The following is an 18,031-nucleotide window of genomic DNA, read 5'->3' as shown; positions in this document are numbered from 1 at the left end:
ATATTTCTCAAACATTGTTTAACTGCTCTCTCTCTCTCTTCCTGTCTCTGTCTCCATAGTGACCTAGCTGACCTGCCGCTACCCACTCTGCAGTATCAGACTGCCTCTCCTGCTCCCTCTGTCACAGAGATCTCCACACTCATCATATTTCTAATGGATGTTATCCCTCTGGTACACTCTCTCTCTCCTCTCTCCTCTCTCTCTCTCGCTCTCTCTTTGATTGGTCGGTTTCTCTGTGTCTCTCTCTTTGATTGGTCCGTTTCTCTGTGTCTGGTCCAATAGGAGCTCCATGCTGACATCCAGTCTCAGTTCCTGCCCCAGATGTTGTGTCGCATGCTGAACGCGCTCTGCACCCACATGACTTCCCTGGACTTATTGGAGCTCACGCAAGGCCTGCACGCCTGCTTCAAGGTGCTCAGTAAGATCCAGATGCCCGTGGCTCATATGGACGTGGAGGCACAGGAGGAGAGCTTTGAATATGTTCAGGTCAGAGAGAGAGTGTGTGTGTGTGTGTGTGCAGTGGTTCAGATACGCTATGACATGTATTGAGAGTAGAAGAAAAATGGGAGTTAAGGATGCAGCATTACAGAGGTACTTCAGAAAGGACATGCCTTTAGGTCAGGATACTGTCTGGGAGGTGATCTGTCTGACCGAGGGATAACATTTCTGGTAGGGTACTATACTACTCTTGTCTTGATCTTAGATCCTGACTGTACACAGGCCGGCCAATCACATGCTTAACATTTCACTGTCCATTCAGATGTAATAGTTTTTTTTGCCAAGGTCTGGAGTCCAGCTGTAACATAAACCTGTCTGTCTGTCACATAGACACAGCTCCCACTGATCTCTAGCTTTGTTCAGTCACTGACTGGACCGTGATGGGATTTCTCCTTGAAAATTAATGGATATTTGAGAAGTTTAAGGACAAGGAGATGGTTCTTTAACAGTCCTTTTAGGTCATATTACACTCTCCCTCAATGGTGATAATCTGGTTGGATCATACATTTTCTACCCTACAGGACGTGGACAAGGAAAGGGATGAAGAGGATAATGATGAAGATGGTGGTAAGGTCAACGGTAACCATGACAACACAGAACCAGAGGAAGAACCTAAACTGAATGGGGACATGGAGCACGAGACTGGTCCAGGAGAGGGAGAAAGCCCCTTCCTGCCCCTTCGGTCTGAAGACAGCGGATTGGGCATCAGCGCCTCGCCGTCAGAGCTGCACTTCCTACCAGGGGCGAGCCTGGGCCCTGAGGAGGCAGGGATTGTGAAAGAGGGCGAGGGCGTGTGGAGGAAGGGGGGCAGTGTGGAGACCATAACCCAGTATCTGCAGGATATCCTGGCCTTCATCACCAGCAGGTAGAGAACACTATCACATCAGGGAAACATAATCATCAACTCTTAACAAACTTTATCTGTCTCTTTCTCTCACTATACTGGATTCGCTAAATGTACAGTAGCCCTTATCCAGCTATCCATTTAGCTAACACTAACTGCAACAAACACAAAAGTGCATGTTGTCAGTTACAGTAGTATAGAGCACAGAATATCTTCCACAATAACTGCACTAAATGTATGAAATAAGGAATAAGAGTACTCAATCTAGAGCAAAATATAAAATAAAGTTACTACAATGCAATTGTATGCTTAATATTACTCAGCTAGGTATCCCTAGGGAGAAATAGCATTGAAGCTAATGCAAAGTAACTAACCGCGAACTCAATTATTCATCTTTTACAGAAACATGAAAATGGTGTGATAAACATTTACCTTGTGTTAATAAACAAATGTACTTACAGACATTGTGTCAGACAAGCTTATAAAGAAGGATGTTGAAGGATTGTAACTACTCACACTTGCACATCTTACACATTGCTTCACTTCTAAAATAAAAACATTGCTTCACTTCTGAAACTGCTTTCTGTCACATGACACAAACAGGTCAATTCTAGACTGCTGAACTTAAACTGCCACCTGGGGGTTCTAAACAACTAACAGGTCTAGAAAACTCACTCTCTATGTCTCTGTCTACCTCGCTCTCTCTCCAACTCTCTTTCTCTCCCCCCTATCCTTCCTTCTCTCCCCTCCCAGGTACCTGCTTGTTCAGGTGGAGGATGTCAGGGGGCAGGAGGAGGCTGTACAACCCGACCCCGCTGCCATCTCCCCTGGTCTGAAGTCCTCGTTCCGAGAGGGCTCTCAGATCACCACCACCCAGATCAAAGACAAGCTAGCCGAGCTCTTCACCCCCAACAAACACAAACCACGTGCCACCTCAGACCCCCCTGTCCCAGACCCCCCTACAGAGAAGAAGAAGGGGCGAAGGTGTGCAGGAGGAGGGGTGGACTGGGGGGCAGGGTACATGCCCCGGAGCAGGGTGGAGATTTCGGAGGAGTGTCGACAGGCGTTCACGGCAGCGTGCCACCTTCTGTTGGAGTCTACCACCTTCCCCCTGTACCTGAGTGAGGGGGAGAGCCATGGGCTCTATAACGACATGTTCAACCATACAGGTGATGTCACTGTATGAACTTTTACCCAATAATAGTTGTTTACCCATACCCTAATACGGCTTACTAACAGGGTTGATTTGACTACTTTATGATGCTTAAAGTCAGCACCCTGATATACTTTCCTAATCGTTGAACATATTGAATGTGAAGTCACCAACATGTTTTTTTTTTATCTTACAGTTGAAATCGGAAGTTTACATACACCTGAGCCAAATACATTTAAAATCAGTTTTTCACAATTCCTGCCATTTAATCCTAGTAAAAATTGCCTGTCTTAGGTCAGTTAGGATCACCACTTTATTTTAAGAATGTGAAATGTCAGAAGAATAGTAGAGAGTGATTTATTTAAGCTTTTATTTCTTTCATCACATTCCCAGTGGGTCAGAAGTTTACATACACTCAATTAGTATTTAATAGCATTGCCTTTAAATTGTTTAACTTGGGTCAAATGTTTCGGGTAGCCTTCCATAACCTTCCTACAATAAGTTGGGTGAATTGTGGCCCATTCCTCCTGACAGAGCTTGTGTAACCGAGTCAGGTTTGTAGGCCTCCTTGCTCGCACATGCTTTTTCAATTCTGCCCACACATTTCCTATAGGATTGTGGTCAGGTCTTTTTGATGGCCACTCCAATACCCTGACTTTGTTGTCCTTAATTCATTTTGCCCCAACTTTGGAAGTATGCTTGGGGTCATTGTCCATTTGGAAGACCCATTTGCGACCAAGCTTCAACTTCCTGACTGATGTCTTGAGATGTTGCTTCAATATCCACATAATTTTACTTTCTGATGATGCCATCTATTTTGTTTAGCGCACCAGACCCTCCTGCAGCAAAGCACACCCACAACATGATGCTGCCACCCCCGTGCTTCACGGTTGGGATGGTGTTCTTCGGCTTGCAAGCTTCCCCCTTTTTTCCTTCGAACATAACAATGGTCACTATGGCCAAACAGTTCTATTTTTGTTTCATCAGACCAGAGGACATTTCTCCAAAAAGTACGATCTTTGTCCCCATGTGCAGTTGCAAACCGTAGTCTGGCTTTTTTATGGTGGTTTTGGAGCATTGGCTTCTTCCTTGCTGAGCGGCCTTTCAGGTTATGTCGATATAGGACGCGTTTTACTGTGGATATAGATACTTTTGAACCTGTTTCCTCCAGCATCTTCACAAGGTCCTTTGCTGTTGTTCTGGGATTGATTTGCACTTTTCGCACCAAAGTATGTTAATCTCTAGGAGACAGAACGCGTCTCCTTCCTGACCGGTATGACGGCTGCGTGGTCCCATGGTGTTTAGACTTGCGTACTATTGTTTGTACAGATGAATGTGGTCCCTTCAGGCGTTTGGAAATTGCTCTCAAGGATGAACCAGACTTGTGGAGGTCTACAATTTTTTTCTCTGAGGTCTTGGCTGATTTCTTTTGATTTTCCCATGATGTCAAGCAAAGAGGCACTGATTTTGAAGGTAGGCCTTGAAATACATCCACAGGTACACCTCCAATTGACTCGAATTATGTAAATTCGCCTATCAGAAGCTTCTAAAGCCATGACATCATTTTCTGGAATTTTCCAAGCTGTTTAAAGGCACAGTCAACTTAGTGTATGTAAACTTCTGACCCACTGGAATTGTGATACAGTGAATTATATGAAATAATCTGTCTGTAAACAATTGTTGGAAAGATGTCTTGTGTCATGCACAAAGTAGATGTCCTAACCGACTTGCCAAAACTATAGTTTGTTAAGTGGTTGAAAAACGAGTTTTAATGATTCCAACCTAAGTGTATGTAAACTTCCGACTTCAACTGAATGTGTTTCTCTTCAGGCAGTGATGTAGACAGCCTGCCTGTGTGGCTGAGGTCCTTGATGACTCTGTGTTGCCTGTCGAGGGACTACCACGTGCAGCACACGGCCATGTCATCTCTGCTGGAGCTCATCAACCACTCCCAGTCCCTGGCCCTGGTCATTCAGGACAAGACCAGGTGCTACCAGGCCAGCGATGCTAACCGCCTCAGTGGGCGGCTGCAGATGGTCACTATTCCCCCCATCTACCCAGGCCTGCTAAGCACCATCGAGCAGGGCACAGACTTCTACCAGGTCAGGAAACAATTGTCTGCCATGGCAGTTGGCTTGTATTACTGCCACATGAAGAGGGAACATATAAGGGGGCCTAGCTGGTCCGATGTGTTCCTGTATAATATGATGAAATATGTCAATTTCCTTACTGAAGATGTCGTCTGTAAAACTCACTTGTACAACAGCATCATCACCTTTTATGTCCGCTGCCTATTACCTCACCAGATCAAGAATGTTTGTCATATGATGCTGCTGCCTTCAGTTGATCCAAATGAACACCAATCAACCTCACCTCTAACCTTAGACCTCTGTGACCCCATGCAGCGGGTGGCCCAGGTGCTATGGGGTCAGCTGGACGTGGAGCGTCGAGAGCAGCACACCTCCTGTGTGGAGCTCTTCTATCGGCTCCACTGCTTGGCCCCCTCCGCATCCATCTGTGAGGACATCGTCTGCCAGGCTTTATTGCACAGAGACAAGGTACAGAACACACACATATACACACACTAACAAGAGTTTACCGTACTATCAAACAAATTGTGCACTACACGCCTACTGCAAAGATCCATCCTATGCCACTATAGTAGGGTTCGGCAAAATGCAGCCCACGGGCCAAAACCGGCCCACAAGTGAATTGTTTAGGCCCCCAAAGTTTTTTGTTAAACAGATAATATATATGTTGGTTTTTGGTAAAATACTGTAAAATCTCCTGGAAGTCATCTAAAAATGTGTTTAATTTAGGAAATCTGTTCCCAATAGAGTTTTCCCGGTGTTTTACAAATGTTCCATCCCGAGAATAAATCAGTTTTCTCCTAGATAATCCGGTATTTCCCGCCAAAACCGGAAGTGTCATTATAAAGCATATAAATATGTCTGGATTTCATTCAAGCTATGATCAGCATGAAAATTCAAGCCTGATGCTACCTGAGCCTGATGAGTCATACACTACAGACATTTTATGTACCCTACATTAAAGACATTTTATGAGCCCAAGCCCAAATTATTGTGCCGTCATCCAATACATAGCCTATGGTGACTCCCTGCTTAGTCTAGCTTTTCCCGAGACTCCAAGAGCTAAGGAGTGTTTTTTTAAGGAGAGAGGCCAGCAGAGCGCAGGTGCGTATTGAGCAAGAGGCTATAAATTAGAACTGTATGCATAACCTTTTATTCATGAGCTAAAGGCTATACTGCATTGAATTTATTACCTGAAAGAGGTAGGCTAGGACATCTATATATCTATCTATCGTGAACAGGAATATCTATTTTGTATTTTGATTGGAATTGATGAAGAGACAAAATGACAGTGAGTGCTCAAGTGCGCACTGATTTAAAGCAATTATATTCGAGTGTTAGGCTGTTTTTTAAAACTCTGCAGATGCAAATATCCCAAAAGTATCTTTAGGCTACAATTAAAAAGTAAGGTGGCCCCTTGGTGATGTGTAAATTAGTCCTTATATTATATACTGTAGCATAGGCTTTGCTGTAGCAAATGTAGGCTTGTCACAAGAAAATAAGTTACTATGATAAGATGATTCATGTATTGTGAACTGCGCTCCATAGCTTAATGAGATGCACTGTCTGTCCCCACCCTGAGCGTTGATGATTGATAATGCAGATTATTATTTTTATTTATTTAACTTTATTTAAGTCAGTTAAGAACAAATTCTTAGTTCCAATGACAGCCTACCAAAAGGCCTCCTGCGGGGACAGGGGATTAAAAATACAAAATAAAAATAAAGAACATAAACACACATCACGACGAGAGACACCACAACACTACATAACGAGAGACCTAAGTCAACAACATAGCATGGCAGCAACACAACATGACAACAACATGGTAGCAACACAACATGGCAGCAACATGGTAGCAACACAACATGGCAACAACATGGTAGCAACACGACAACAACATGGCAGCAACACATGGCAGCAGCACAACATCGTAGCAGCACGAAAGATGGTACAAACATTATTGGGCACAGACAACAGCACAAAGGGCAAGAAGGTAGAGACAACAATACTTCATGTGAAGCAGCCACAACTGTCAGTAAGAGTGTCCATGATTGAGTATTTGAATGAAGAGATGGAGAAACTGTCCAGTTTGAGTGTTTGTTGCAGCTCGTTCCAGTCACTAGCTGCAGCGAACTGAAACGAGGAGCGACCCAGGGATGTGTGTGCTTTGGGGACCTTTAACAAAATGTGACTGTCAGAACGGGTGTTGTATGTGGAGGATGAGGGCTGCAGTAGGTATCTCAGATGGGGGGAGTGAGTGTTTTATAAATAAGCATCAACCAGTGGGTCTTGCAACAGGTATACAGATATGATCCGTTTACAGAGGAATATAGAGTGCAGTGATGTGTCCTATAAGGGGCATTGGTGGCAAATCTGATGGCTGAATGGTGAAGAACATCTAGCCGCTCGAGAGCACCCTTAACTGCCGATCTATAAATTACGTCTCCGTAATCTAGCATGGGTAAGATGGTAGCTGGGGTGAAAGAGAAGCGATTGCGATAGAGGAAACCAAGTCTATATTTAACCTTAGCCTGCAGCTTTAATATGTGCTGAGAGAAGGACAGGGCACTGTCTAGCCATACTCCCAAGTACTTGTATGAGGTGACTACCTCAAGCTCTAAACCCTCAGAGGTAGTAATCACAACTGTGGGGAGAGGGGCATTCTTCTTACCAAACCACATGACCTTTGTTTTGGAGGTGTTCAGAACAAGGATAAGGGTAGAGAAAGCTTGTTGGACACTAAGAAAGCTTTGTTATAGAGCATTTAACACAAAATCCTGGGAGGGCCCAGCTGAGTGTAAGACTATCATCTGCATATAAGTGGATGAGAGAGGTTCCTACTGCCTGAGCTGTGTTGTTGATGTAAATTGAGAAGAGCGTGGGGGCCTCCCTTGGTGACAGGCAGTGGCTGAGACAGCAGATGCTCTAACTTTATACACTGCACTCTTTGAGAGAGGTAGTTAGCAAACCAGGCCAAAGACCAGTCAGAAACACCAATACTCCCACAAGAATGGAATGGTCTACTGTATCAAAAGCTTTGGCCAAGTCAATAAAAATAGTAGCACAACATTGCTTAGAATCAAGGGCAATGGTGACAACATTGAGGACCTTTAAGGTTGCAGTGACACATCCATAACCTGAGAGGAAAGCAGATTGAATACCAGAGAAAATACTATAGACATCAAGAAAGCCAGTCAGTTGATTATTGACAAGTTTTTCCAACACTTTTGATAAAAAGGGCAAAATAGAAATTAGTCTATAACGGTTAGAATCAGCTTGATCTCCCCCTTTAAATAAAGGACGCACAATGGCTGCCTTCCAAGCAATGGGAACCTCCCCAGAGAGGAGAGACAGGTTAAAAAGGTCAGAGATGTGCTTGGCGATAATAGGGGCAGCAACCTTAAAGAAGAAAGGGTCTAAACCATCTGACCCAGATGGTTTTTTGGGCTCACATTTAGGAGCTCCTTTAGCACCTCGGACTCAGTGACTGCCTGCAGGGAGAAACTTTGTAGCGGGGCAGGAGAAAAGAGGGTAGAGCAACGGGGATAGTTGCATTAGAAGGGGTGGGAGATAAGGAAATGTTGGACGGGCAAGGAGGCATGGCTGAGTCAAATAGGAATCCTGACTTAATGAAGTGGTGATTAAGGAGCTCAGCCATGTGCTTCTTGTCAGTAACAACCACATCAACTTTAAGGGACATGGGCAGCTGTGAGGAGGAGGGTTTATTCTCTAGGTCTTTAACCATTTTCCAGAACTTCTTGGGGTTAGACCCACAGAGAGAGAACTGCTCCTTAAAGTAACTAACTTTGGCCTTCCGGATAGCCTGAGTGCACTTATTTCTCATTTGCCTGAACGAGAGCCAGTCAGCCTGAGTATGCGTGTGCCGAGCCTCTCGCCAAATGCAATTCTTTAGGTGGAGTAACTGCAAGATCGTGGTCGACCCAGGGGCTGAACCTGTTTTGAATTCTAATTTTCTTTACGGGGGGCATTTGTTAACAATACCACTGAAAGTATTAAAAGAATAGCAGAGAGAAGTCCATAGATAAGTCAGATTTAGACATTGCATATAACTTAACAGATATATTTCACGTCATGCTGTTCATTTAAGTAATTTCTTATAATTTACCGGTTTCTCGCAGTTATTTATTCTTTGAAAAGGTAACCCGGTTCCCGCTATTCAACCCTAGTTCCCAAGCATCCCCCCCTCCCCCCAAAAAGAGAGACGTGATCAATGTAATCAAGGTATGAAATACAATCTCATTTTGGGAACTCGGGTTGAATAGATTTTCAAATACAATCTAATTTGGGGCTTTGTTGTGGTCAATTTGTAGTGTATCATTTATCATTTTGTTCCGGCCCCCCAACCATCCACTCCGACAGAAATCTAGTTGCCTACCCCTGCCCTACAGCATCCCTAACACATTTAAATAAGGCCCTGTAACTAAGAAACCCAGTTTTACACATATCCACCTTACATTGACGAGGAACAAATACATGAAGCCATGCTCATGTGATATGACTAAGACTAAGTTATCCTGTGTGTTTAACTAACATGTAAATGACGTGTGTGTGTTCCTCAGGCTGTACGGTTGGAGGCCCTACACAGGTTCTCAGTGCTGTGGCACCTGACCAGGGACATCCAGTCAAACCGGACCATGTCTCTGAACCGCTCATTTGACCGGTGAGTACAGAGCTGGAGTGCGGTCAGTGGTTTCCTACAACATCACTCTTAACTACCATGGTGAACCTGTTCTCCTTTTCCTCAGATTGTGGAGATGGGATGTGTATCTCTTTCTCCTTATCTCTCGCGCTCCTCTCTCTCTCTCTCTCTGGTCACCATTTAAGATTATGTGTGTGTCTCTCTCAGCTCTCTATGACTGACTGTGTATCTCTGTCCCAGATCTCTGTGTGTGGTGGTGGACTGTCTGAACAGCCCAGATGGTTCTGTGAGTGCTGCAGCCCAGTGCTGGCTGGTCAGGGCTCTCTCCCTGCAGGACGTTGTCCGCATCCTGGAGCCTGTTCTGCTGCTGCTGCTCCACCCTTCCACCCAGCGCTGCACCATCCAGAGTGTCAAACAGAACCTCACCGCAGGTATGGGTGTGTTTTGGTGTGTGAAGTGGTGATTGTTGGAGTGTTTAGGGATGTTGCTCTCCTAGTGTGTGTGTGTGTGTGTGTGTGTGTGTGTGTTTTGATATGCTCAGAAATATCTTTCTCTCTGTAGGTATTCCGAAAGATTTAAAGAGCAGAAGTCGAAGCACTACCAATGGTTACACGAACGCCATGACAACCAGCACCCAAACAGATGAAGGTACACTGGGTCACATGATCCTGGTGGACCGGGAGGCCCTGTGGGGGGAGCTAGAGCATGACCCGGAGACAACCAAACCACCGGCCGACTCCACGGGGGTGTCTCGCAGCGATAGCGAAGCGACAGAGGAAGAAAACGAACCGGAGGAGGTGGAGGATGAGAGTGTACACACAGAGTCGAGCGGCGTCCAGGTCTCCACGGAGAACTCTAGCTCTGGCTCCGCCCCTTACGGTAGTAGTGTAGAAGAAGGAAGCATGGTCAACGGCCTGAGGAGGGTGGAATCGGAACACACGCAGGCGTCCGATTCGCTGTCGAGCGAGGAGGAGGAGGACTTGGAGCTTGAAGCCATTGCTCGGTCACGTCTCCTCAAACAGGAGCGTGAGAAGCGGGAAGCCATTGACTCTATGTTCCGCCATGTTCTGCTGTACTCTGTGGCCGGCGGCTGGCCCCGTCTGCTCCACGGCCTGGCCCTGCTGGACAGCCTTTTGAGGAGCAGTGCCCAGCAGCCTCTAGTGAATGCCCTCTCCTCCACCTCCCTGGACACCAGCTCAGCTGCACACCTCAATTTGGTCTCCAACCTGCTCCAGCGCCACCAGCAGGCCCAGGACGGAAGAGGCTTCTACGGACGCCTGCTCTTGCCCAACGCTTCGCCCTCCAGTCCCCTCTCCCTGCTCATCGAGCTGATGGTGTCCCTGTGCCTGAAGTTCCTGCGCTCCCACTACCCGTCCTACCTCACTCTGGACCCCGGGGAGCTGCAGGGGAACAGGGAGGTCCAGGTGAAGAGCGTGGGGGTGCTGACCCGCCTGGTGACACAGCTGGGGATCGTGGCGCGGGGCCAGGGAGACACCTCCACCCAGGGGGAGGCTGGGGTCAGCCCAGAGCCCATCTGTAAGCTGCTGGCCAGGTGTAAGGTGCAGCAGTACGCACTCCTCACCCTCTCAGCCTCCATGTACATCAGCCAGAGAGGAACGGAGAAGGGCTCTGCCATGGGGGGTGTAGATCTGTTAGATGAACAGGTGGGTCTGTCTGAGGAGAGCCTGGTGAATCTGGGAGGGGGAGGGGGACAAGAGCAGTACCCCTTACAGATGGAGCTGCTCAAGCTCCTACAGGCCCTCATCGTCCTGGAGTACCATGTGTGGCCAGGGGAGTCTGGTTTGACCCTGCACTCCGATGAGCCCCGTGACTCCCATGCCCCCTCAGCACTAGCACGGGAATGGCAGACAGCGGTTCTGTTCCAACAGTCCATCAAGGCAGCTCAGTACGTCCAAACCCAGCCCATCACAGCCCAGGGGATGTTTGTGTCTGCTGCAGCCCGGGCTCTGCAGCCGCAGTACGGCTATGCCATGCACCCCCACTGGGTGGCGCTGCTTTGCTCGTCTCTGCCCTACCTGGGGCGCTCGCTGGGCATCATTGTGGCTCCTCTCATCACTCAGATGTGCAGGAACCTGGACGAGCTGGTCAAACAGTACGATCACGACGGGGGGAAGGCTACACAGAGTCTGATTGGCAGGAAGGAGAACATCGCTCCTGATTATCCTCTCACCCTACTGGAGGGACTGACCACACTCACTCACCACTGTCTACTAGACAACAAGAAGGTGAGGCACACTCACACACATCCATGCAGTCTGCTGATTTGGCTACATGTAGGTGGATCACTGTGCCACACACTTAGACACACAGAGTTGAATGCAGAAAACTTTTAAATGTTTCTCTCCCACCTTCTCAGTCCCTGGTGGCTTGTGACCCTGCAGACGTCCGGAACGCCCGCAACGCTGTGATTGAGGAGCTGCCGCACATGCTCAGTAGCATGGCTCTGCTGTGGGGTGTGGTCAAGAGGGAGGAGTCCCAGAGTAGGGGCTCAGACTATTCCCAGACCGCCAGACACACCTCTACTTCTGTCTACTTCAGGAGCTCCAAGGTATGTATGTATGTGTGTGTTGGTGTGTGTGTGTGCATTCTTATGGACAGTAGTGCTGTGATATGTTTTGCATGTGCATTTGTGTGTCACTCTCTGATGGTACTACTCATTGTGTGTGTGTGTGTAGACCCTGAGACAGCGTGTGTTGGAGTTCCTGACTCCTCTGACGGGGCAGTACGGGGTGCAGCTAATGGCCTCAGTGGGAGCTGTGTGGAGCAGCCGGAGGAGCAGGAGGAGACACACCAAAAACAAAGTGAGTGCTTTAAAACATCATTATTTATTTAGCAATAAGCGGGTGGGACATGTAGGCTACACACACACATACACTACACTACAAAAGTAAGTGGACACCTGCTCGTCAAACATCTCATTCCAAAATCATGGGCATTAATATGGAGTTGGTCCCCTCTTTGCCGCAATAACAGCCTCCCCTCTTCTAGTGGAAAGCCTTCCCAGATGTTGGAACATTGCTGCGGGGGCTTGCTTCAATTCAGCCACGAGCATTGGTGAGGTCGGTCACTGATGTTGGGCGATTAGGCCTGGCTCGCAGTCGGCGTTCCAATTCATCCCAAAGGTGGTCGATAGGGTTGATGTCAGGGCTCTGTGCAGGCCAGTCAAGTTCTTCCACATCGATCTCGACAAACCATTTCTGTATGGACTTCGCTTTGTGCACAGGGGCATTGTCATGCTGAAACAGGAAAGAGCCTTCCCCAAACTTTTGCCACAAAGTTGGAAGTATGTAATTGGATTTTGTAGCGTTAAGATTTCCCTTCACTGGAACTAAGGGGTCAAGCCTGAACCAAGAAAAACAGCCCTAGACCATTATTCCTCCACTAAACTTTACAGTTGGCACTATGCATTCAGGAAGGGAGAGTTCTCCTGGATCCGCCATACCCACATTCATCCGTTGGACTGCCACACGGTGAAGCGTGATTCATCACTGAGAGAATGCTTTTCCCTTGCTCCAGAGTCCAATGGCGGCAAGCTTTACACCACTCCAGCTGACTCTTGGCATTGCATCACATGATGATCTTAGGCTTGTGCGCGGCTGCTAGGCCACGGAAACCCATTTAATTAAGCTCCCACCGAACAGTTCCTGTGCTGACGTTGCTTCCAGTGGCAGTTTGGAACTTGGTAGTGAGTGTTGCAACTGAGGACAGACAATTTTTACCCGCTTCAGCACTCGGCGGTCCCGTTCTGTGAGCTTGTGTGGACTACGACTTCTCGGCAGAGCCGTTGTTGCTCAAAGACATTTCCACTTCACAATAACAATACTTACAGTTGACCAGGTCAGCTCTAGCAGGGTAGAAATTGAACGAACTGACTTGTTGGAAAGGTTGCATCCTATGACGGCGTTACATTGAAAGTCACTGAGCTTTTCAGTAAGGCCATTCTACTGACAATGTTTCTATTTGGAGATTGCATGGCTGTGTGCTCGATTTGAAATGTCAGAATCCACTAATTTGAAGGGGTGTCCACATATTTTTGTATATATAGTGTACCTTCATCACACACCCCTGTTTACATGACAACAAGAAGGTGACACACAAAGTAATCCCTCTCTCTCTCCCCCCCCTCCCCCTCTATCTCAATCTAGATCTTACCTGTGGCCAGTGAGTCTCGTCTGACCATCGTGGATCTGGTGAAGTCCTTGGGCACGCTCAGTACAGAAAATATCCTGCAGATGGTCAAAGAGGTGGTGAAAAAACCCCACCAGATCAAACGAGACCAGGTACACACACATACACCTAAACATTTGACTGTTTAACCCAGAGATAAATGACACGGTAGTAATCTGAAGGTCATAGTTGATGCAAGTCCTTTTTTTGTTTCCTTCCTCTGTGTGGCAGAAGTCCACCCTGGTAGACATCCCAATGCTACAGTTCAGCTATGCCTACATTCAGAGGTAACAAACTACAACAACAACACAGAGATTCACAGTGTCATGTAGTTAGTAATACACTTCAGTTCTTGCCTATATGTGATAGCATTTAAAAGTGTTTCACCTTCCTCCTCTCTCTGTGTGTGGTAGTATTCCGGCACAGGCACTCCAGGAGAACATGGCGCCCCTCCTCACTCTTCTCAGAGAGTCTGTGCAGCTCAACCTGGCCCCGCCCGGACACTTCCTGCTGCTGGGGTGAGTTAGCAACTTCCTTTCTCTCTGACACATGTACTGTCATTTGTTGTCCAATGCCCATAAACCATTATCAGCAGTGGTGGAAAAAGTACCCAACTGTCATACTTGAGTAAAAGTAAAGATACCTTCAAGTAAAAGTGAAAGTCACTCAGTAAAATATTACTTGAGTAAAAGTCTAAAAGTATTTGGTTAAATAAACTCAGCAAAAAAAGGAATGTCTCTTTTTCAGGACCCTGTCTTTCAAAGATAATTCATAAAAATCCAAGTAACTTCACAGATCTTCATTGTAAAGGGTTTAAACACTGTTTCCCAAGGTTGTTCAATGAACCATAAACAATTAATGAACATGCACCTATGGAACGGTCGTTAAGACACTAACAGCTTACAGACGGTAGGCAATTAAGGTCACAGTTATGAAAACTTAGGACACTAAAGAGGCCTTTCTACTGACTCTGAAAAACACCAAAAGAAAGATGCCCAGGGTCCCTGCTCATCTGCGTGAACGTGCCTTAGGCATGCTGCAAGGAGGCATGAGGACTGCAGATGTGGCCAGGGCAATAAATTGCAATGTCTGTACTGTGAGACGCCTAAGACAGGACTACAGGGAGAAAGGACGGACAGCTGATTGTCCTTGCAGTGGCAGACCATGTGTAACAACAACTGCACAGGATCGGTACATCGAAACATCACACCTGCGGGACAGGTACAGGATGGCAACAACAACTGCCCGAGTTACAACGGGAACGCACAATCCCTCCATCAGTGCTCAGACTGTCCGCAATAGGCTGAGAGAGGCTGGACTGAGGGCTTGTAGGCCTGTTGTAAGACATCACCGGCAACAACGTCGCCCATGGGCACAAACCCACCATTGCTGGACCAGACAGGACTGGCAAAAAGTGCTCTTCACTGACGAGTTGCGGTTTTGTCTCACATGGGGTGATGGTCGGATTCTCGTTTATCGTCGAAGGAATGAGTGTTACACCGAGGCCTGTACTCTGGAGCGGGATCGATTTGGAGGTGGAGGGTCCATCATGGTCTGGGGCGGTGTGTCACAGCATCATCGGACTAAGCTTGTTGTCATTGCAGGCAATCTCAACGCTGTGCATTACAGGGAAGACATCGTCCTCTCTCATGTGGTACCCTTCCTGTAGGTTCATCCTGACATGACCCTCCAGCATGACAATGCCACCAGCCGAACTGCTCGTTCTGTGCATGATTTCCTCCAGTGTTCTGCCATGGCCAGCGAAGAGCCCATATCTTAATCCCATTGAGCACATCTGAGACCTGTTGGATCGGAGGGTGAGGGCTAGGGCCATTCCCCCCAGAAGTGTCCGGGAACTTGCAGGTGCCTTGGTGGACGAGTGGGGTAAAATCTCACAGCATGAACTGGCAAATCTGGTGCAGTCCATGAGAAGGAGGTGCACTGCAGTACTTAATGCAGCTGGTGGCCACACCAGATACTGACTGTTACTTTTGATTTTGACCCCCCCTTTGTTCAGGGACACATTATTCAATTTCTGTTAGTCACATGTATGTGGAACTTGTTCAGTTTATGTCTCAGTTGTTGAATCTTGTTATGTTCATACAAATACAAAGTTTCCTGAAAATAAACGCAGTTGACAGAGAGGACTTTTCTTTTTTTTGCTGAGTTTATACTTATTAAGTATCAAATGGAAAGTAATTGCTAAAATATACTTAAGTATCAAAAGTATAACTCATTTCAAATTCCTTATAATAAGCAAACCAGAAGGCACTATTTTATTGTTGTTATTTTTTTACAGATAGCCAAGGGCACACTCAAACACTCAGACATAATTTGCAAACTAAGTATGTGTGTTTAGTGAGTCTGCCAGATCAGAGGCAGTAGGGATGACCAGTGATATTCTTTTCGTACATGCGTGAATTTTACCATTTTCCTGTCCTGCTAATAAGCATTAAAAATGTAACGAGTACTTTTGATTGTCAGGGAAAATGTATGGAGTAAAAAGTACATGATTTTCTTTAGGAATGTAGTGAAGTTAAAGTAAATAGTAAAGTACAGATACCCATACAAACTACTTAAGTAGTAATTAAAATTATTTTTACCGAAGTACTTTACACCACTGGTTATCAGTCATTAATCTCTGGTCATACCGATTTATTACTATAGATATTGTTCCTAGCATAACACTCTCTGTTTGAAACTATGTTTCTCCTATATGTTTTTACCAAACATAAGTAGAATGTCACACATCTCTCAGATGTGCTTTGGTTTGATACTGTATCATAATCAATAAGATATTATTGCACTCTGGTCTACCAATCCATAATTGTACTGTTATTTTAATTCTCTCCTACCACAGGATCCTCAATGACTTTGTAAACCGGCTCCCCAACCTGGACAATAAGAAGGACACTAGGGATATGCAGGTAAGACATGGGTCACAGTGTCACCATCCTTCAGCCTAATTTACACCTTTCTCTTCCGCACCATCCGCTAGGTCTGTCCTCACGGATTCAGAAACCCCACTTTGCAGAACTGTGCGAAAGGGAGCGGACATTTGATTGAAGTGAAAGGTGTAAATTAGGCTTTAGTATGAGATTGAAAGGGTACAGTGTGAGATGCATGATGATGGTGGTAATGATGGTGATGCCATGTAGGAGGTGACCCAGAAGATCCTGGAGGCTGTGGGTGGGGTGGCGGGGTCGTCTCTGGAGCAGACCAGCTGGCTCAGCCGTAACCTGGAGGTCAAGAACCAGCCTCAGGTGTGTCCTGAGACAGAGGAGCCATCCGACGAGCTGGACCTGGACCTCTATGGTAACCATGGATACCACACACACACTCACCTGTAGACATCCCTGGTTTCTATCAGGTACAGACTCAAGCCTAGTTTACACCTTGGTCTGATAGGTCCGCTCTAAAGAAATGATGCCATATCAAATGTCCACTCCTGTCTCTATATGTCCACACTTTTCCAGGTGCGGACTGGAGCGGATGTTCAATTGACATTCGATTGAAGCAGTAGGTTAGGCTTCAAACTGGCTCAGAGCTGCTCACATCCTAAACCCTCAGGACATGACTCTCCTCTGTAACCATGGCAACCAAACCCTGACCCCCTTATGCACGTTCCACATTAGCTGAGAAAGGGCCCACCTCAACCAACAGTCTCCTTTCCTTTCCTCTCTTCTCATTTATTTTTAATTTAACCATTTAACCTTTATTCTCTACTCATCTCTCTTCAGGTCTACATTAGAGTGGACTGAGAGAGTCCACAGACCCATACTGTAACCATGGAAATACAGCACTTCCCCTCTTAGTCCCCCAGTGTAGTGATCGAGGGAGGAAGAAGGACACTTCTCTCAAAAGTGCATTGGGAGAAATGCTTCTCTCCTCTGCTGTTACCATGGCAACCAGACTAGTTCCTCCAGTGACGTAAGAGCACTGCAGCTTCACTGGCATTGGTACTTCATGGGTAGACTCAGGATGTGGTCTGAAGTATGGGATAGAGTTCCTTCCTGATACCCTGAGAAGGTTAAGCCTTGGGTCTGTCCTCAGGGCACGCACTAAAGAAGAAAGTCATAAATATTTATGAGTAACAACACTTCTGTCCCCATCTCCTTCTTTCCCTTTCTCCTCAATTGTCTTCTCTTCTCCAGACTCTGAGGCTCAGGCCAGCACCATGGTCTCTTCCTCAGCCCCTTCTGTGTACAGTGTGCAAGCCCTAGTGCTATTGGCAGAGGTAAGTGGGTTTGTGTGCAACTATGGTTTTCACGCCTATGTATGTGATTCTGTATATGACAGACCCTCCTTCTCTGCAGGTTCTAGCCCCTCTCCTGGACATGGTGTATCGCAGTGATGAGAAGGAGAAAGCCGTCCCTCTCATCTCTCGCCTCATGTACTACGTCTTCCCCTACCTGAAGAACCACAGTGCTTACAACATGCCCAGTTTCGGTGCGGGTGCCCAGCTTCTGAGCAATCTGAGTGGGTACGCCTACACCAAGAGGGCCTGGAGGAAAGAGGCCTTCGAACTCTACATGGACCCCCTCTTCTTCACCATGGATGTCTCCTGCACCCCCCAGTAAGATTGGATTTGTGTG

The 18,031-nt window shown here is 46.7% G+C and overlaps 1 protein-coding gene across 6 annotated transcripts in view; it reads left to right on the top strand.

Moving 5' to 3' along the window:
* LOC129816834 (protein dopey-2-like) overlaps window positions 1-18,031 on the top strand; it is a 55,565-nt gene that overhangs the window by 22,523 nt on the left and 15,011 nt on the right. For all 6 annotated transcript variants that reach the window (XM_055871757.1, XM_055871756.1, XM_055871758.1 and 3 more), the window contains 18 exons: window positions 60-171; window positions 283-486; window positions 1,020-1,363; window positions 2,096-2,511; window positions 4,326-4,597; window positions 4,901-5,053; window positions 9,169-9,269; window positions 9,489-9,679; window positions 9,810-11,494; window positions 11,626-11,817; window positions 11,945-12,070; window positions 13,415-13,549; window positions 13,668-13,723; window positions 13,850-13,954; window positions 16,297-16,363; window positions 16,595-16,751; window positions 17,591-17,673; window positions 17,753-18,012. In XM_055871757.1, the coding sequence (XP_055727732.1) occupies window positions 60-171; window positions 283-486; window positions 1,020-1,363; window positions 2,096-2,511; window positions 4,326-4,597; window positions 4,901-5,053; window positions 9,169-9,269; window positions 9,489-9,679; window positions 9,810-11,494; window positions 11,626-11,817; window positions 11,945-12,070; window positions 13,415-13,549; window positions 13,668-13,723; window positions 13,850-13,954; window positions 16,297-16,363; window positions 16,595-16,751; window positions 17,591-17,673; window positions 17,753-18,012 (4,659 nt within the window). The remainder of the gene's footprint in view (window positions 1-59; window positions 172-282; window positions 487-1,019; window positions 1,364-2,095; window positions 2,512-4,325; window positions 4,598-4,900; window positions 5,054-9,168; window positions 9,270-9,488; window positions 9,680-9,809; window positions 11,495-11,625; window positions 11,818-11,944; window positions 12,071-13,414; window positions 13,550-13,667; window positions 13,724-13,849; window positions 13,955-16,296; window positions 16,364-16,594; window positions 16,752-17,590; window positions 17,674-17,752; window positions 18,013-18,031) is intronic.

Source organism: Salvelinus fontinalis, chromosome 19, assembly GCF_029448725.1.
Source record: "Salvelinus fontinalis isolate EN_2023a chromosome 19, ASM2944872v1, whole genome shotgun sequence".
In the NCBI taxonomy this organism is placed as follows: domain Eukaryota; kingdom Metazoa; phylum Chordata; class Actinopteri; order Salmoniformes; family Salmonidae; genus Salvelinus; species Salvelinus fontinalis.
This window is presented reverse-complemented; position numbering and strand designations above follow the sequence as displayed.